Here is a 21,047-nt window from a genome sequence, read left to right on the forward strand (position 1 = left end):
TCCAAAAAGTCCTCTCTGTTCATCCTATTTCTTGCTCTCCTCTGTGTCACTATAACTCTGTAACTTTCTTAAGGAACTTGATCTCATCTGACCTGGAAATCCTCAGAACGAGGGATCAAATCTAGGCTCTATTAAGATAGTACTTGGGTGAGGGGCAGCTAGGTAGTACAGTGCATAGAGCACCAGCTCTGGAGTCAGGAGGACCTGAGTTCAAATCCGGCCTCAGACACTTGACACGCTTACTAGCTGTGTGACTTTGGGCAAGGCACTTAACCCCAATTGCCCTGCCTTCCCCCCTCCAAAAAGCAAAAAAAAAAAAAAAAAATAAAGAGAGATAGTACTTGGGTGACCTTGGGAAAGTCACTTCAGCTTTCTCTGCCTCTGTTTCCACATCTATAAAAGGATTGGGCTATATAGCCTCTAAGTCCCCTTCTCAGTTCTAAATCTCTGATCTAATGCTTCATCTGCCCAAATAGACCACAAGCTCCCTGAGGGAAGGGGCTGTCTTGTTTCTTTTTTCTTCTTCCACAGTGTCTTGTTATTCAATAATGGGAGTAGTCAACAAATATTGAATGTATGAATACATATAAAACAACCAGCTCTACCTAATAGTCCTAACAAACCTTTCACACAATAATCAGTCAATCAGTAAGCAGTTATTAATTACTTACCAAGTGCCAGACAATATGCTAAGCACTAGAGAGATCAGAAAAAGAGGGGCAGCTATGTGGCACAGTGAATACAGCACCAACCCTGGAGTCAAGAGGACCTCAATTCAAATCCAGTCTCAGACACTTAACACTTACTAGTTGTGTGACCTTGGGCAAATCACTTAATTCCAACTGTCCCGCCTTCCCCCCTGCCAAAAAAAAAGAACAAAAGAAAAAGATCCCTGATCTTAAGTAGTTTACATTCTAATGGGGATATAGATAGATAGATAGATAGATAGATAGATAGATAGATAGATAGATAGATAGATAGATAGATAGATGTCTCATGTGCACAAAATGAATACAACACAGTTTGGGGAGCGAGGTGCTTGCAGCTGAGGGGGTCAGGAAAGAATTCATGTACAAGGTGGTGCCTGAGCTGAGTCTTAAAAGAAACCAGGGATTCTAAGAGGCAGAGGTGATGACGTAGTACATTCCTGGCATGGGGAAACAGCAAGTGCAAAAGCATGGAGATGGGAGATGAAGTATTATGTTTGCAGATCAGCAAGCAGGCCAGAATGTCTGCATCAGACAGTGTGAATAGGGAAATAATGTGTAAGAAGACTGGAAAGGTAGGAAGGGTTGTGATGAAATCAAACAGAAGAATCTATATTTTGCAGGGAGGCAATTGGGGTTAAGTGACTTGCCCAGGATCACAAAGCTAGTAAGTGTCTGAGGACAAATTCGAACTCAGGTCCTCCTGACTCCAGGGCTGGTGCTCTATCTACTGTGCCACATAGCTGTACCCCTTCCCCCACCCCTGGGGTTTATATTTTGATACTAGAGACAATAGGGTGCCCCTGGAGTTTTTTATTGAGCAGATGAAAGACAAATAAGGCCTCATGTCTCTTGATTTCTCTGTAGCATAAGACACTGTTACCATGTACCATGTACCACTGTTAACCATACTTTCCTTTTGGACAATCCTTTCTCTCTGGCTTTTCTCGACACTGCTCTCTCCTTGATTTCCTCCTCCTTGTCTGACCATCCCATCTCCCTCTCTTTTGCTGACTCATCATCCATAACATGCCCCCTAATTGTAAGTGTTCATCAGCTCCCATGAGTTGCATAAATGACTCACAAATCTATACACTCAGCTCCAGTCTCTCCCCTGAGCTCCAGGCACAGGTCATAGGTCACCAGCTGCCTATTGGAGTCACTATTGGTTATTTCCACTCAGATGTCCCATTGGTATCTCAAAGTCAGCATTTCCAGGACCGAACCCATTTTTCCTCTTCTGAGTTTCCATATTACTGTCAAGGATACCACCATCCTTCCAGTCTCCTGGAGTCATGACCTTGACATTACTCCTGATTCCTCTCTCCTTCACTCCACATCTCCTCCAAATCAGTTGCCAAATCTTGTCTTTTTACTTCTACAGCATCTCTATGATACACACAGTCACCAACTTAGTTTAGGTTGTCATCACCTCTTTCCCAGACTATTACAATGGCCTCTTAACTGGTCTTCCCACTCCAAGCCATCCTCCATCTCATCTGCCAAAGTTGTTTTCCTGAAGGGTAGATCTGACCACATCTTTCCCCTACTTAATAAATTCTAGTGGTTCCTTATTGCCTCTAAGATAAAACACACACTCCTCTGTTTAGCTTTTAAAGCACTCCACTACCTGACCCCAATACATCTCTTCAACCTCATTATACATTACTTCCCCTCCCAGATTCTGTGAGCCAGCAAAGCTATTCTTTTCTCTTTTCTTCACACACAGGACTTCATCTCTTGTTTCTCTCCCTTTGCATTTCCTATGCCCCATCCCAGGAATATCCTGCCTCCTTATGTCTACCTTATAAAATCCCTCTCTTCCTCTGAGATTCAGTTCGTGAAGTCTTTCCTGATACCCTCCGACTGATAAGGTTCCCCCCCCCCAAATACTTTGTATATGCCCTGTATTTATCTTCTCAAATGTAAGTTTCTTGAGAATAGTGGCTATTTCAGTTCTTTTGGTGGTGGCAAAGAATTGGAAACTGAGGGGATGTCCATCAATCGGAAAATGGCTGAACAAGTTGTGTTATATGATTGTGATGGAATACTATCATGTAATAAGAAATTATGAACAGAAGGAGTTCAGAAAAACCTCTAAAGCCTTAAATGAACTGATGCTGAGTGAAGTAAAAGCAGAATCAGGAGAACATTGTATACAGTAACAGTAATATTGTTTGATGATCAACTATCATCAAGATATCCAACAAAGTTCCAAAAGTCTCATAAAGGAAAATACTCTCCACATCCAGAGAAAGAACTGATGGAGTCTGAGTGCAGATCAAAGCATACTATTTTCACTTTGGGGAGGTTTTTTTGCTTTTTTTTTTCCTTTTGTACTGTTTCTTCTTTCACAACATGACTAATGTGGAAATATGTCTTAAATGATTGCACATGTATAACGATATCAGATTGCTTTCTGTCTTAGGAAGAGGGAAGTAGGGGAGGGAGGGAGAAAAATTTGGAACTTCAAAATTTTTCAAAAAAATGAAAGTTGAAAATTGTCTTTATGCAGCAGCTAGGTGGCATAGTAAATAGAGCACTGGCCCTGGAATCAGGAGGACCTGAGTTCAAATCTGGCCTCAGACATCTGACACAAAAAAACTAGCAGTGTGACCTTGGGCAAGTCACTTAACCCCAATTGCCTTCCAAAAAGAAAAAAAAATTTGTCTTTACATGTAACTGGAAAAAATAAAATACTATATTTTAAAAGGGGAAAAAGAATAGTGGCTGTTTTACTTTTTGTATTTTCATCCCAGTACTCACTACAGGGTCGGTCACATAATGACTTAAATATTCATTCATTTACTGAGAATGATCACTTTATGGTTCTATGAAGGATGGTTGGAAGGAGAAGAGACTTGAGGCAGGGGGATCATATACAAGGTTATCTCCACAATCTAGGGAAGAAGTAATGACTGGACTATGATGGTGGCTATATGTAAGTGGGGAGGAGACAACGTATAGCAAAGATGCTGCTGGGGAGATAAAAATGACAACCTTTGGCACCTCACAGGATCTGTGGGGTAAGGAGAGTGAAGAATTAGGTCTGATAATGAGATTGTAAATGCACAGAGGATCCCTGCTTCCCCTTCTAGTCACCATCCACTCCTTTCTCTTGAAACCCAGACAGAGAATTGTGTTCCCCAAAGGCATGGTGGATCGCGTTTATACAAAAGAAGAAATAGATGGCAAGCCTCCTCTCCTGATTTATTCCCAACCTCCAGCAATCTGCCTCTAATGCTCGTAAGTCTACTGAAACTGCTTTCTTGAAGTCACTAAAGACTTTCTGATTGCTAAATCCAATGGCCTTTTCTCATTTTCTTAGTTTACAGCATTCAATGCCATAAATCAGCCTAACAGATCACCCCTATCTTAAAGCTATCTCACATCTGTCACCATCTTCCACTTGCCCCCATCCTCTTGACCTTCACTCCCACCTCTTTAAACACTCGTTCTCTTCCTCCTCCTGCCCCCTAGTATGAGGTGTTCCCCAAAGCTCAATCCTCAGCCCACTGACTCTTCTCTCAATATACTCCCTCTTAGAGAACTAACCTCTTCTAATGGGTTCAACAGGTGCCTCCATGAAGGCAGGCGATTGCTTTTTTCTTTGTATTCTCAGGACTTTAGAAGGTGCCTGAGCACACAGTGAGTGATTTAAGAAGTATTGGTTGTATTTAAATTAACTGAATGCCTAGATGCCACCTAATATAGTGCTCTTCCCTCAAGTCTAATGGATGAGACAACATACAAACAATTACCTACAAACAAGATATAGACAGGATAAATCAGAGATAATCTCAGAGGCAAGGCACAAGCACCGGGCATCATTTCTGTCTGGAAAACCTTGTAAAACTCCAAATTCAACATGTCCCAAACCAAATTTGTCACCTTCCTCCTCCAGAAGCAGCCCTCCTCTTCCATCCTCCTGTGTCTTATCTATGATAATATTCTCAAAAACTTGTCATCGGTCTTGACAACTCTCTCTCTCCCAGAACTTTGGAGCTGAAACGGACCTCACAGGCCATCCAAGCCAGCCCATACCTGAACAAAAATGCCCTCTACAACATTTCTGACAAGTGGGCATCCAGCCTCAGCTTGAAGACTTGAGATGAGGGGGGAAGAGGAAAGGAATAAACATTTACTAAGCACCTACTATGTGTCAGGTTCTGTACTAGGAACTTTACACATATGATCTCACTTAATTCTCACAGTAACCCTGGGAGGTAGGTACTATTATTATCCCTATTTTACAGCAGAGGAAACTGAGGGAGACCAAAGTTAAGTGACTTGCCCAGGGTCATACAGCCAAATTTGAATTCAAGTCTTCCTATTCTAGGGCCTAGTTCTAGGCCCAGTACCACCTAGTTGCCAGAAGTTACCTATTCCACTGTGGGATGGCTCTACTTTTTAGGAAGGTTTTTCTTTTCTTTTTTTTTTTTTAATGCAATTGGGGTTAAGTAACTTGCTCAAAGTTACACGGCCAGGTGTTTCTGGGTGGGTGCTAAGTGTCTGAGCCTGGATTCGATCCACATGTCATCCCAACACTGGAGCCGGTGCTCTTACTCGCTGTGCTACCTGGCCACCCCTAAGAAGGTTTTTCTTAAGCCTAAATTTGACTCTGTGCAGCTTTCATTCATTTGATCCTAATTATGCCTCTGGGAACAAACAAGAATCTAATCCCTCCCCCTGGAAACAGCCTTTCCAATGCATTAAGACAGCTAGTTCTCCATGTTCCCCTCCTGAGTTTTCTCTTTTCCAGGTTAAACATTGCCAGGTCTTTCACCTAGTCCCTAGGGGACATGAACTCTAGGCTCATCAACATACTGGTTACTCTTCTCTGGACCATTTCTGGCTTATCCACATCTTTCCCAAATCATGGAGTTTAAGTGAACTGAACACGGTGCTCCAAATGTCATCTAACCAGTGCCTGAACCCTCTGAGTCCATCATCCCTTAATTCCTGGAGGCTTCACCTCTTAGGGCTAAAAGCTGCCTTGGCTGCTAGATTATATCCTGGAGTCATAACGAAGCATGGGGATCCCTCAAATCCACAGATCAATTTCAAGCAAACTGATGATATTTTGCTCTCCTTGTATGGAGAATTATTTGAGCCCAAGCATAAAACTTTACATTTATCCCTATAAACTTCAAATAAAATATTTGATTCAACTCAACATCAAGATCTTTTTTGAATCCTGTCATACCTAATGGCATCAAGTTATCTTTTGTTCCTTTAAAAGAGCTCTAAGTGCCTAGGTGACTCAGTGGATGGAGCTGCTGGGCCTGAAGTCAGGAGGACCTGAGACACTAGCCATGTGACCTTGGATAGGTGCTGTTATTATCCCCATTTTACAGTTGAGGAAACTGAGATAAACAGAGGTCAAGTGAGGTTAAGAGGTTAAGTTGCCCAAGGTCACTCAGCTAGTAAGTACCTGAGGCTATATTTGAACTCTGGTCTTCCTGATTTCTAGGCCCAGGGTCATACTAGTAAATGTCTTTTATTAACTCTGAATCTCTGACTCAATTTCCTCATTTGTAAAACGAGTATAATAATAGTATCTACCTCTTACAGTTGTTGTGAGGATCAAGTAAGATTATATTTGAAAAGTGCTTAGCACAGTACCTCAAACATAGCAGCCACTGAATAAATACTTGTTTCCTTCCTTCCGTCCATTTAGTTCTCTCAATTCCCAGACTACTTAGTCTAGAATTCTCACTTGGATTACAGCAACAGTCCTTTAACTTGTCTCTTTGATTTGAGGGATCCCCAACTTACAGCAACCTATTCCGAACACATCATTCAACAAACATTTATTGAGCACCCACCATATTCCAGGCACCGTGCTAGGCACTTGGCATAGAAAACCAAAAAACTGAAATTTTCCTTGTCACCAAGTATCTTGCATCTTATTGGCTGAAACAATATGTACAAAGTCAGTAAAGGTTATATGTGTGTATCCATATATACATACATACATATGTGTTTCTATGAAAAAGCAATTAGAGGTGGAACTGAAAAATATTAGCAACTTGAGGGATGAGGAGAGGCTTTCTGTAAGGAGATGGGACTTGAGTTGAGCTCTGAGGAATGTCAGGGATTCTCAAGAGGCCAGGCAAGGAGGGAGTTCATTCCAGGCAGGGAGGACAGCCTGAAGAATGGAGACTAGAGAGGGAACATACAGTATATGGAAGAGCAAGTAAGACAGTTTGGTTGACATGGAAATGTGTGAAGTGATATAATATCTGTAAAAAGCCTGAAAAAGCAAATCTGGAGCCAGGCTGAAAAGGGTTTTAAATGCAAACAGAAGAGTCAATAGGGAGAGCTAGTATGAGGAGAGGAGAGAAAGTGAGAGACAGAGAGAGAGAGAGAGAAAGAGAGAGTGTGTGTATGTGTGTGTGTGCACATGCGAGTGTGTAAGGGAGACAGAGATAGATAGAGAAATAGTGAGGGGCAGAGACAGAAAGATGATCAGACCTGTGCTTTAGGAAAGTCACTTTGGCAACTGAGTGGAAGATGAATTTGGGAGGTGAGACACTGGAGGCAAGAAGATCCACTAGGAGGCTCTTAAAATAAGGGCTGCTACGTGGTGCAGTGGATAGAACATTGGGCCTGGAGTCAGGAAGAGTTGAGCTTAAATTGACCTCAGACTAATTGTGTGACCCTGGGCAAGTTACTTAACTATGGTCTCCCTCAGTTTGCTCAAATGCAAAATAGGGATAATAAGTTTCCTCATCTATAAAATGAGCTGGAGAAAAAAAATGGCAAACCACTCCAGTATATCTGCCAAGAAAACTCCAAATGAGATCACGAAGAGTCAGACATGACTGAGAAGACTGAATAACAAAATAACTACAACAGTCTAGGTAGACACATGACATAATTGAGATCATGTTATTCTGCTACTACATGGCTCCTTAGTCTAACAACGAAGCTCCCTCTCACCCCTGTCGTATTTTGTTCATCCTCCACAAACCCCACCTCATTTACCACTCCCTCTTTCCAACACCAATGCTGGTCTCATCACAGTGCCTCAGCACACCTCCCTAAGCCTTTGTACCTTTACTAATCCAACCCCACTCACACTCTTCTCCAGGAAGCCTCCCCTAACTACTCACATATTCCTTCCTTCCCTAACCTCTTAAGGGTCTTCATTTTACAGAGGAAATTTTGGCACCAAAAGGTTAAGTGACTTTGTACAAAGTCACAAAGATATTATCAGCGCAAGCATTCAAACCCATGTTCCCCATCTCCAGAGCCAGCGTTCTTTTCACCATTCCAGGTTACCTTCTCCCTCCCAAACCAATTCAACAAGCACTTATTGACCTTAAATCTAGTAAGCAACTATTGGGTGTAGACACAGGGGTGTGCTGGTAGATGTTTAACAACCAGCTCTTGGGGAAGGGCAGAATATGATAGGCCCACAACATGATTTTAAGAATAATCCGCATTATTAATATTTTCCCCATCACTTTCTCAAGTCTAGACAATCAACAAAGTAAAACATAAAGCCCTAATTTGCAGCATTTTCCAATTTCTGAGGCCTAAAAGCTCACACTGAACATTTAACAACCAGCTCTTCAGCCCTTCAAACTGACTCCAGAACACCTCTGAGTACAGTATTGTGTTAGTCGTCTCTGAGAACAAAGGACAAACACCAAACAACCAAGTCCCTGAGAAGATATACCATAGCCATACAGTCCCTCATAGGAAGCATTTATAATGCACCTGAGTGCCAGGCACTGTAGGGTTTTGCAAACATTGTCTCATGATCCTCACAACTCTGGAAGGCAGGTGCTACTATTATATCCCCATTGTGCAGCTGAGGAAACTGAGGCAAGCAGAGGTTAAATGACTTGTCCAGGTCACAAAGCTAGTAAATGTCTGAGACTGGATATGAACTCAGGTAATGATTATAATGATAACTAATATTTACATAGTGTTTATTATGTTCCAAGTACTGTGCTAAATGCTTTACAATTATTCTCTCTAGATCCTCATAACAACCCAGGGAGATAGGTGCTATTGCCTTCATTTTACAGGCCAGGAGACTGAGACAGAGGTTAGATGACTTGCTCAGGGTCACACAGCTAGAAAGTGTCTAAGAGTAGATTTGAACTCAGGTCTTCTTGACTCCAGATTCAGTGCTCTGCCCACTGAGCCCTGACTGCCTCATGGGACTCAGAAGTGCATACAGGGGTAGTAAATACATCTCTAAATAATTAAAGTATGATATAATATGTGATGAATACTCTAAAAGGGGCAAGAAACATGTTATGTGAGGTCTGAGAGGGGAAAAGTCATTGTGAGGGGAGGGAGAGATCAGAGAAGGCTTTCTTGGAAGAGGTAATAGTTGAGTTGGGCCTTAAGAGATACACAGGAATTCAACAGATAGGATGTTGTTCAGTCGTTTCTGACTTCTCATGACCCCATTTGGGGATTTTGTAGCAGAGATACTGGAGTAGTTTGCCATTTCCTTCTCCAGTTCATTTGACAGATAAGGAAACTGAGGCAAAAAGGGTAAAGTGACTTGCCCAGGGTCACACAATTAGTAAGTGTCTGTAGCCAAATTTGAACTCAGGAAGATGAGTCTTCCTGACTCCAGGCCCAGCACTAGGTGCCCCCAAGGAGGAAACAGAAGAGGAAATTTATAGTCTAAGGAACATGTAAGCAAAGGTATAGATATGGCAAAATGTAGAGCAGAGATATCAAATTTGTGGCAGGTCACATGTGGCTGCAACACTTCCAAGTTACATTTTAAAATGAAGTCACTATGTGGCCCACAGAGATCTTTATTTACAGATTAGTGGCCCCGTTTCTATTTGAGTTTGACACCACTAATATAGAGTATATATAAGTCTAATTTGACTGGATCAGGAAATAAAGCTGGAAAGGTGGGGGCAGTACCAGATTGTAGAAGACCCTAAATGCCAGGAAAAAGAATCTGAATTTTACTTAGGCAATAGGGAGCCCCAGCAGGAGTTTGAGCAGAGGAGTAACAGGAACAGATCTATAGGGCCTCCTATAGTAGGTGCTCAATAAATCCTTCCTCAATTAACAAAAGTGTTCAACCAGACCGCAGATAAGCAAGTACCTTTTGCCTCACCCCTGTCCTTAGCCATACACTCAGATCAACACACCAATTTAAAAAAAAAAAGAGTTGCTCCAACAGACTCACCTCATCTTGAAGGTTGATGTCCCCAGGCCCTCGGTTTAACTGTTCCTGCAGACTAGAAACAACAGCATTGTTGCCCGGAACTCGGTATATGCCCATGGACTCGAGCCCCCTTGCCTCCACCATCCGGCAGCATGCTGACACAATCAGAGGTACCCGCTGTAGACAGACATAGTGGCATCACCATTAGAGCTGGTGCCAATGGATATAAGCATGTTGCAGGCAGGGGGCAGAAGAGGCAGGAAACACACCAAGACCAAGACCCAAGGTGTTCCCAGTGGGCAAAGGTGTGTGTGTGTGTGTGGTGTGTGTGCATGTTTGGGGGGAAGTGGCCAAGAAACATTTTTCTCTCTTTTTCCACTTGTGTGTTTTTTTTGGGGGGGGGGGCTGTTTCTGAGTTTTGAGTAAAACAACTCCAAAGCCTCCCTTCTCCCCAGTAACTTCAGACACAGACACACACACACACAGACACACACACACACACACACACAGACACACACACACACACACATTTTGAGAGCCTTTGTTGTCACCCCTGGTCCCAAACACCTCTCCTAAGTTCTTAGGCCCCACCTGGTTATCAGCAGCGGGCTGGCACTCTTCCAGACGAACCCCAAATGCCCTTGGGGAGGGCTTTTTATTCTTTTTCATGATATTGATGCCCCAGGGGGCTCTTGAGGTGGCAGCACTGTCATCTGAGGGGGCCAAAGGGGGGTGGGGAGAAAGAACACACAGTGGTTACTTAAGAAGCCAGAGACGTTGATCCACCAAGAGTCTAGACATAGACATAGACATATCTACATGGCAATACCACATAGACACATGTTTATTTAGAAAGACACATGAAAAGATACAAAAGGACACAAGTCCACTCTCCTCAAACAACACTCCTCTTCCCTTCATCCTCTGGTAGGCTCCCCAATCTCCTCCCACATCTCTTTCAGATTCCCACCTTTGGTCCCTGAAGAAGGATCCTGGGTCCTGGGAGATCGGGGCGCATTCTGCTTGAGGAGCTCTGACTTAAGCCCCGCTATTCCTCGGTAGCTTTTGGGAGAAGAGTCTGCTTTGGGACCAGAGATATGGCTAAGAAAGAAATAAAAGCAAAAGGTTAGAGGAGTCTTCATTTGAAGGCTACTGCCACAGAACATTCCTTTCCCTGAGCCTAATGGACCCACCCCACGGGTGCTGCCTCCATCCATTCCAGGACATGGGCAAGGTGGGCAGGTTCTTTCCCAGCAGGCCCAAGGTACCCAGGACACATGCTCCTTTATCCTCTGCATGAGGCCTCCATCAAAGCTGCAAGTGTTCCCAGGATCATCTAATCCAATCCCATCATCTCACAGAAAAAGAAACTGAGATACAGAGAGGGCAAGTGACTTCTCCAAAATCACCCAACCAATTAGTGGCAGACCCAAGTCTCCTGACACCTCAATTTAATGTTTTTTCCACATTTTTTTTTGGAGGGGGGAAGACAAGGCGATGGGGTTAAGTGACTTGCCCAAGGTCACACAACTAGTAAGAGTGTCAAGTGGCTGAGCCCAGATTTGAACTCAGGTCCTCCTGACTCCAGGGCCAGTGTTCTATTCACTGCACCACCTAGCTGCCCATCTTTCCATTTCTGCTATAACAGGAGACCACCCTCATGGTCCACTCTCTCCACTTATGGAAATATAAGATATGGGGGCTAGAAGGGACCTCAGAAGTCACCTAATCCAACTCTTTTTCACAAAGGAAGAAACAGAAGCCCAAAAGGAGAACTGTAATCCCCAAGGCAGGATATTGCCTCCAACATTATCTCTGTCCTGGGGCCATTTCCAGTGATGGGGTAGGAGGGCATAGGGGGAAAATCCAGAGTTAATAATAGCTAGCATTTGCAAAATGCTTTAGCTGTATTATCTCATTTGATCCTCGCAACCACCCTAAGGGGCTATTAGTATTTATTTATTTATTACTGTATTCTACTAATAAAATATTATTAGTATTAGTATTTATTTATTTACTTATTTATTACTGAAATCAATAAGTGATTCACCCAGAGTCACACAGCTAGTGAGTATCTGAGACTGGATTTGAAACCCAGGTCTTCCTGACTCCAAGTCCAGCACTCTACCCCCTGCTGCAGTGATAGGGGGAATGCCTGGTGGTCCTCACCTTACTTTTCGGTAGTCATTAAGCTTCTTGCTGATCAGAGCTTGATTGGCACAGCCAGGGTCCTAAGGAGGGGTAGAGGAGGGAGAATAGAGAGAAGAAGAGGCAGAAAAGAGGAGGGAGGATGGGAAGAAAGAGAATATGCCAAACATGAGTGCCTAGCGAAGCAGCAGGCATCCATCTCCCCCATTCCCCATTCTTGGCACTTGCTCCAACCTACCCTCCTTTCTCCTGTTAAAAGACTTATGTACCCAAACCAGGAAGGTGGACCCTTAGCGCCAGCTCCTACTCCCTTCCTGAGGCACCATTGAGGTACCCCTATCTGTGATCACCGGACATTCCCACTACCACTTGGGTGTGGCAAGCCCTGGAAGAGAGGGGCTCTCCTTGGATATGGGTATCTCAAGGAAGACCCTATTCTATGGTGGGGAGAAGGGAAAGAACAAGCCCACTCTGCTCAGAAAGGTTGTAAAGAGGTCAAACAGTAAGATGACAGGAAGTGCCCCCTGGGATCCTGCCCTTCAACATAAAGCCAGGACGTATTAGCAGATTGGAGCTGGGACTCACAAGGCCCAATTCTGAGGGCACTGGCCTCTGCCCTGGCCCAGAGAAAGAAATTCAGCTGATATTAACACAGACCATGCCTGCTCCTAAAACGCTGGGAAACTGTGCCAAGGGACAGTGTAGAGACAGTTACTGCACTGCTTCCAATAGCCAGGCCTCTCTATCTCTTTCCAAGGTCATCTTACCCATCCTAGTCTCTCTAGGTCAGTCCTACCATATAGGTAAGCTGAGCCAACTCTACTTTGGGGGGCTTAAAGGGAAGAAGGTAATTTCATCCTCTAAGATCCACAGAAAAGGAAAATCCCCACTTGCTTACTCAGAGTAGACAAGATGGGCATAGATGGGAGTGGGAAATTTTCTAATGGTTTAAGAGAGGCAAATGGGGAGATGGTCCCCACTGCCCTACGGTGGTTGTTGTGGGAGGCCCCTTGGCCCTCACCTCGCCCTCGGCCCTGCTGTTTTCTCGGATCGCTCTGATCCAACCCAGCATATCATCACGGTCCTCAGCCTGAAAGAGATATTCACAGAAGTCAGCGGTGGTGAGCCGGAACACATGCCTCCTCTTCGTCTCGCTGTAGGAGATGTCCACCAGGCACGAGCTGATGCAGACGGGCGCCGTCTCCTCCTCACCTGCGCCCGCCGCCGTGCCTGCCTCCCTCCGCTCCTTGCCCAGGGAGAGCGAGTGTGCCCGGAGCGCAGCATAGACACGTTTCCACTGGCGCAGGCCACCACCCACTTTCTGCAGAAGACACACAGACAGGGAGGGGAAAGGAGAGAGAGGTGAAAACCTAAACTTACAACTGCCCCCCTCCACCCTCCCAGACCCTATCCCCGCTGGTGGGCAAGCTCAGCTGCTTTCCAGGGAATTCTATTCCTTTAAAATATTGTCACTCAGCTAGGGCCTCTGAGTATCCAGCAGAAAATGGGGAGAAAAGGCAGTGAGGTGGCAGAAAACTGGGCCATAGGTACACAACCTTATTCCAGATGGTCCCCCAAATCCTTGTTTAGCTCCTACAGTTTTAGAGCTAGAAGAGACCCCAGAGGTTACCTAGCCCAATCCCCTCATTTTTCAGATGAAGAAATTTCAGCCCAAGTGACTTACTCCAAGCCACTAAGGGAGTAAGAAACAAAGCAGAATTTGAACTCTATATCCCATACTCTTTCCCCTCTATCACACCTCTTCTGCTCCTAAATAGAGCCCTTAACCCCTTATGTCTCTTCACAATTCTTACCTACCTTCCTCAGAAAACAGGTACCTGACACCTTCATTTTCAGAGTCCCCCCTTCCAAATTCATAGGATCACAGGCTGACAAATTTAGAAGGGAACTTAGAAGTCATCAAGTTCAAACTGCTCTTTTTAACAGTTGAGGAAACCAAGGCCCAGAGAGGGAAAGTGAGTGACTTATCCAAGGTCACAGAGGTAATAAGTAGCAGAGGTCTCCTGACTCCAGATCCAGTACTCTCCACTGTACCACCTGCCTCTCCAATTCAGTAATGACCTAATCTGTAATATCGGATTCCCTGATTCCTCTCATCATACTAGAGGCTTCCCAAAGGGAAAGGCCCTAAGAGTTCTTTCCCCTAAGTGACTAACAAAAGGGGGTTGCCCACAGGGTTGGAAAACACCCCTTCCTGACCCCAAGAGGCATGTCCACACTTTGTTAAATATCACATCACAGTTCTCTCCAGTCCAGCAGAGTATATGTGAAGAGCAGAAATCAGAGGGCTTCTCTGTGTAATGACAAAATATGGGTTATCTCCAAAGACCCAATATCCATACACACCCATGCAATGGAAGGGAGTGAGATCTGAGGATATCTACAAAATGGGAGGCAACAGGAAGGACAGCATGAAATGAGGGGTGGTATACTGAAGAAAATAAAAATGTTTGATTGGTATCTGGAAGGCTCTGGGTTCAAATCTCACCTCTGACACTAACTGTGTGACCATGGGAAATAGCCTCCCTGGGCCTCAGTTTCTTCATCTATAAAATGGAGATAATAATACTTGTAGTAACTACCAGCACAGAGTTATTGTGAGGCTCAAAGGAGATCATGTAAGTCAGGGTTTCTGGACTTAGTTTGGGCCATGGACCACTGGTAAAGCATATGGGTCTCTTCTCAAAAGAATGTTTATAGAAGCATAAAATAAAATGATAGGATTACAAAGAAAACCAATTATATTGAAATAAAATTTCTATTTATTTCCTATATAAGTGCATAGACCTCTCCCCTCCCCCCATGAAATCTACTCACAAACTCCAGGAGGAGGGGAGAGGAGTTGTTTATAGACTCTAGATTAAGAACCCCTAACATTGGTGAAGTGATTTGAAAATTTTGGAGCTCAATGTCAGTTATCATTAGTATTTCATGACTTCCAAAGTCCCCAAGAAAGCAGAACAAAACCAAAACCAGGTTTGGAACCCTTCCCCATTCCTCCTTTTTTTAAATCTCTACCCATATCTGGTTAATTTGGGGAAATGGGTTCTCACTCACTTAACCAGGATGAGTAAATGGACTAATTACAAGGTGTATAAAAGAGTAGAGTAGGCATTTATGGGGCTGGGACTGGGTGTGTCTGATTGCCCAGATGTAAATTGGATTATCCAGGGAGTAAATAATCCAGGCTCCCTGACTTCTTAAAATCCCAATCTGGTGGCTCTTTCAGGAAAGGTATATTTGAAGAAGAAGTAAGACAATCTAGCAAATAACTATAAGGGATGCTATGAGGGGAATGAGGAGTGGGGACTTTATCCCAATAAATACTTCCTTTAACTACTTCCAGACTGCCCCCCCCAGGCATCTATAAGGGTCTATAAATTCTATAAATACTCCCCATCTCCTCCACAGCCTGCTCCCTTTCCTGAATTCCAGGTTCCCCTTACCTCACTTCTCCAGCATCCTGCCCCAATCCCCAGGGCCTTGGAACATACATTAGCATTAACATCTCTAGGAACTTCTTCCTCCCACCCTTCTATCTTACATTTTCACCTTTACTTGTTCTAAAGGGATTAGTTTGGGGCTAGTCATCCCAGGAAGTCAGCTGAGAACCAGTGGGATCAATCCAGGGGTATGCTGAGCAATCCAGAGACAACTGTTAAATGTTCAGTGTGAGCACTCACACCTCAGAAACAATTTACTGTTTTATTTCATGTCTAGACTTAAAGTAATGAGGAAAAACGTTAATAGTACAGATTAGGGGTGGCTAGGTGGCACAGTGAATAGAGCACCGGCCTTGGAGTCAGGAGGACCTGAGTTCAAATTCGGCCTCAGACACTTAACACTTACTAGCCATGTGACCTTGGGCAAGTCACTTAACCCCAATTGCCCTGCCTTCCCCCCTCAAAAAAAGAAAAAATAGTATAGATTAAATTAAAAATGTGTCACAGGGACATTTTTTCCTCTTAAGTACCCAGTTGTTAAATATTTACCAGTACACCTCTGGATCAATGGTATCTTTTTATCAATATGTAAAATATGTTCTATTCAACCTCCTTAGGATGATAGGATCCTATTAGTCTTAGGCTACCTTTAGAGGTCATCTAGTCCAACACCCTCTTCTTACAGAAGAAGAAAGTATGGCCCCAAAAGAAAGGGTAATGTGCTTAAGGTCACTGCCATAACCTAGCATAGTGGGAATTTGAACTCAGGGCCACATACAGACACACACAGACACAGACACATACAGACACACCTCCCCAATCAACTCTGCCACCCTAGCTCCAGTTAGGAAGTTCTTTGGTTTTGGTTTTTGTCTTTGTATCTGTCTTTAGCACCTAGTACAATGCCTAAGACACTTTAAAAATTCTTACTGAATTGAACTGGACTCTAACTTCGCTCTCATATTGTAATTTAAGTTTTTTTCTCTGGTTCTTAGGCTGCTTTCTGAAGAACTGTTCCCTGTAAAGGCTGTTTTGAGATCTACCCCTTCCCCGTTACTTTTCTGACATAGGGGATTTTGGGTCAGACAAATAGCAGCCCACAGACTTGCACCCCACCACCCCAACCCCACCCTTCCCTCTCTTACCTTTCCCTTCTTGGTGAGGATCTGCTTAAAATATAACCAGCCTTCTCTCCTGATATCACTAAAGGTCACATCTGAGAGATCAGAGGTTGAATGCCTCTTGGAGGGGGCATCTTCTGATGTGCCCAAACTGTCCAAGGACTGTGATGAAAAGGGAAGGTGTAGGTCAGACAGGAGTTCCACGCCAACACCTCTTTGAATACCTCATGTTTGGGGATGGGAGGGGGGCACTGTGTCTGATTTTCCTCTTTAATTTGTTGTGAAATCTTGAGTAATTTATTTAACCTCTCTGCGTCTCCTGTTTTGAGGTCATAAGACATATACAGAAGAGACTTGGGAGAGTTGCAAAGGATATGACCTCCCAAGGTGTCACACTGTTAGGAGGAGAAAACTTGACTAAACCTTCAACTTCAGATTGGAAAAAATTAAATCAACAGAGGAAGTGCTACTGTCAATAAGGAGTTAAGCAAACTAAGGGGCTAATAATGTCAATAAGGAGTTAAATAAACAAAGGAAATGATGCTATCACCAGGAGTTAGGCTAGCAGAGCAGCAAGGTCATCAAAGAGTTAAACAAAAGCCCTGATCACATCAAGAAAGGGAACCAAGGACTGGGCCATTTCCTCCTTCTCTTAAGACCCATAGTCAATAGGACCCTAAAAAGAATAACCAAAGATAAGCCCATTTCTCCCTGTTGTCTCTAATGTAAGAAGGGAGTAGGTTGATTCCAAAAACATGTTATAGCTGGAGAGACTGAGGTCCAGAGATAATAGGTGAGTTATTTTAGGTTACAAAGACTGACCAAGTGGGAAGGCTTGGGACCAAGGCTGTGGCTGGCAAGACTTCCTGCCAGCTTTTATAGTTCCCTTTAGCCCACTCCTGTGGCCCATCCCACCTCCAGCAGCTTACCCCATCCGTGAAGAAGCTTCGCAGCATTCGAAGGCTGGGAACTCGGTTAGGGAGTCGTCTGGAGAGAGAAGCACTGGTATGTGAGGGGAGGAAGAGTGAGTGGGATAAGGGGAGGGGCACTCCGATTTTTTCCCCTCCTACTTTTCTCTGAATATCCAAAAGATTAAAGGTTTCCATGAATAGAACACTGCCCTCCAACTGGAGAGAGATACCAGGTTCTAGGGATTTCTGAATCAAGACCTAGAAGATCTGAGGTGTGACTCCACCTCCCTCATTTCACAAATAAAGATATGTGGAGTGACCTAGGGAAGGACACATCAACTGTAAACAACAGCCAGGATTTGAAAACAAGCCCTTTCTGTTTATTTTAAATCCAATATTCAGAAGAGTGCCTTGGTCCTTGCCCTCCCCAATCAACTAGCAGTATGTGAATGGGCATAAGGTACTACTTAGTAGGTGATCTTGCCCTGTGTCCCTTTTCTCTTCTGTCCCCCACCAAACCACACCAAGAGTGACTTACCGAAGTATCCTGCCCTCCTCCCGGAAGGTGTTAAGGCCATCATCACAGGACTTGGAACGCTCAGTTGTGATGGCCAGAAGATAGGATGAACGTCGGCCGGCTTTGATACTGCCTGTAATGCCCATCCCCAATACATACACTTTGGGGTGAGGGGCACATCTCGTTCCTCCCTTTTTCTCCCCCAACCCCAGGGTCCCAGACTACCTCCCAGCATTCCCACATCAGAGCCTCTGACCTGGTAGTGAAAATGATCACCAAGCCCTAAATCCAAGAACAAAGGAAAGCAATAGGGGGAGAGGATGGGAGGGTGCTATTGCAAATCCAATAGTGGGTCCAAAAGAAATCAGATAGCAACCTTCATAAATATCAGGGGATAAATCTAACAAATCAAGTAGTGAGCAGACTAGGAAGTAAGCTTTGGGTACAATGAGGATAGGCACAGGTACTCACTGCAGTCTTGGGAGTAGTGGCGGCCAAGGGCAAAGGTGAAGGTTGGGGAGGATGGGCTGGTGCCCATGACAGGGGCAGAGTTCATGGCACTGGACACAACGGCTGAGGCTGGTACATGCTTGGCTTTTAGGTCAATGCTGGGGCTGGTAGGCTCATCTTCAGAAGGATAAAAGCAGGGAAAGTGGGAAAGGAGACCTTAGCTTGGCTCATCTTGCATCCTTCCCTCCCATCCCTCCTTGAGTGTGAATCTCTCCAAAACAGCTCTCCCTGATGTCCCCAGTTAGACATTATCTAGTCCATGCCAGGTAGCCTGAGGGTGGGACCTTGTCTCATCTAGCTGGGCAGTTAGGTGGTGCAATGGATAGAGTGCTGGGCCTGGAGTCAGGAAGATTGAATTCAAATCTAGCCTCAGACTCTACCTGTGTGACCCTGGGCAAGTCACTTAACATTTGTCTCAGTTTCCTCATCTGTAAAATGAGGCTAATAATAGCACCCACCTCCCAGAGTTATTGTGAGGATCAATGAGATAACAATTGTAGAGTGCTTTAGCACAGTGCCTGACACATTTAGTTGTTACCATCATCATCATCATCATCATCATCATCATCATCATCATATTGGACTGAAAGCTTCTCAAGAGCAAAAGATGAATCTCTCCCCTCTTCTGGCTCTCCTATCATCCCCCAGAACAAATCTCTGACCACAGAAGGTGGGAAAAAGGGAATCGGATGGAGGAGAACGGACTACCTATTCTCCCATCCTACCCCATACCAGCCCCCACTCACCTATGAAGGGAATGGATGCCAGGGAGTCTTCAGCAGCTGCCAATGGTGCCACCTTCCTGCTTGGATGCTCTCCTTGCCCACCTGACTCAGGTTCTGAGGTCTCATCACCAAACCCAAAGTTCATCTGCCTCGGGGGCGGCTGCTGAGCCTTTCGCCCAGTTGGTGGTTTCTGTCGGAGAACCACCTCCTCCCTCCGCTCTTCATGGGGCAGTTCTGGTGGCTGGGTGTTGGGCTCTGGCCGTGTAACCCTGAGTGGCTCTGAGGACTCTTCTGAATGTGGGGCAGATGGTTGGGGGAGATTGAAAGTAGGTAACCCTCCAAAGGGAGAGTCCCGAAAGGAAAGGGCCTGAAGAAGACCAGTCCGGCGCTGGAAAGAGGGGCTATAGCTTCGGTACCCAATGTAACCTGTATCATCCAAGCTTGGATGAGGGGTCTGAGCTGGGGGTTTCGGTCCTGGGGGATCCTGGGGCAGGCAGGCAGGGGGTCGGGTTGGCGTACGTTGGGGCACCCACCCAGAGTGCTCAAATCGGGGAGACACCAGTGTCCCTGGCCCCAGGGCCTCAGCGGAGTGGACAAAGCGACCTAAGTAGTCATCAGATCGGGCTCGATGCCAACCCTCATGCCCCAAATGACACAAGGCATCCTGAGAGGCAGAGCAGGGCCATGGTCGATGGGCTATAACATCTCCCAGCCGGTCCTGGGAGACACTTCGAGCACGAGGGGGCATCACTGGACAGCGCCCCTCTCCACTCCTTCGAGGCACCTGGTTTGACAGCCAGTGGGACAGCGCCTGCTGGCACTCCAGTTTGCTTGGGGGTGCCCGGACCCCAGGGTCCTGGAAGGCACGGGAAGTTCGAGGATCAGAAGCAAGGCGGGGAAAGGCACTAGGATTGGGGCGTGGCTGGCTCATCCCAAAAGAGGCTTTGTCTGGATGGGGGCAGGATGGTGGGGCCCGATAGCCAGGATCACTCCAAGGAGAAGGACGCCAGTGGTCAGTGGGAGGTGCTGAGTGGGGCTCAGACACCATGGTGACCCGGGATGAGGCCCGGGGTTGTGAAGCATAGGTCTTTCGGGGGTAACAGAGAGGAGGTGGCTCTGGTATGCTCCGGGCTTCTCCAGAGTATGGCTCGTTCCCCTTTAGGTAGGCATCCTGGGAATAAGCCTGAGGGGAGGGATAGGAAAAAGAGAAAGAGGTCAGAAAAGCCCAACTGGTCATTTGTCTAGGCAGGACTGGCCTAGTGAAATAAGGAAAACCAGAATTCAAATCCTGATTCAGATAATTACTAGCTGAGTGACCATAGGCAGGTCACTTAAACTATCTGAGTCTCAGTTTCCTCATCTGTAAAATGAGGATAATAATAGTCCCTACCTCCTGGGGTTCTCATGAGGATCAAATGAGATAACATATAAAAAGTGTGCTGTAAGCCTATATAAATGATATCACTATTATTGCAGAGAGAAGTGGGAGCTGCTTTGGGGGAAGATGGAGATGGGTTGGGGGAGCACTGGAGAGAGACGAGAGCTTTGTTGAGTTCTAGGGAAGGAAGAAGTACAAAACCCAATATAAAGTACTAGAAAACCAACATGAGGCCAATTATATTATGCTTACTGTGTGGTTCTTTCAGATTAAGCCAAAGGCTGTTTCTGGCAGCTAAGAGCTCAGGATTTCATCTGCCATCTCCTTTCCCCAGAACTAACCCTACTCTACTCCTTAGGGTAGTAGGGCTATCCACACTCCTCTTGGAAAGAGCCTAAAGCCCCATCAG

General features: G+C 45.1%; 1 protein-coding gene across 10 annotated transcripts in view; it reads right to left on the minus strand.

Annotated features, from left to right (window-relative positions):
- ARHGAP23 (Rho GTPase activating protein 23) overlaps window positions 1-21,047 on the minus strand; it is a 131,174-nt gene that overhangs the window by 37,017 nt on the left and 73,110 nt on the right. For 6 of the 10 annotated variants that reach the window (XM_069064278.1, XM_069064276.1, XM_069064272.1 and 3 more), the window contains 10 exons: window positions 19,282-20,443; window positions 18,497-18,652; window positions 18,047-18,158; window positions 17,527-17,599; window positions 16,622-16,759; window positions 13,034-13,333; window positions 12,034-12,095; window positions 10,835-10,965; window positions 10,456-10,577; window positions 9,886-10,041 (listed from right to left, as the gene is read on the minus strand). In XM_069064278.1, the coding sequence (XP_068920379.1) occupies window positions 9,886-10,041; window positions 10,456-10,577; window positions 10,835-10,965; window positions 12,034-12,095; window positions 13,034-13,333; window positions 16,622-16,759; window positions 17,527-17,599; window positions 18,047-18,158; window positions 18,497-18,652; window positions 19,282-20,443 (2,412 nt within the window). The remainder of the gene's footprint in view (window positions 1-9,885; window positions 10,042-10,455; window positions 10,578-10,834; window positions 10,966-12,033; window positions 12,096-13,033; window positions 13,334-16,621; window positions 16,760-17,526; window positions 17,600-18,046; window positions 18,159-18,496; window positions 18,653-19,281; window positions 20,444-21,047) is intronic. The other 4 variants (XM_069064277.1, XM_069064273.1, XM_069064275.1 and 1 more) reach the window with 2 other exon arrangements.

Source organism: Petaurus breviceps, unplaced genomic scaffold (genome assembly GCF_028583685.1).
Source record: "Petaurus breviceps papuanus isolate PSGF00001 unplaced genomic scaffold, PetGlider_PUasm1.0 90630, whole genome shotgun sequence".
NCBI lineage: Eukaryota > Metazoa > Chordata > Mammalia > Diprotodontia > Petauridae > Petaurus > Petaurus breviceps.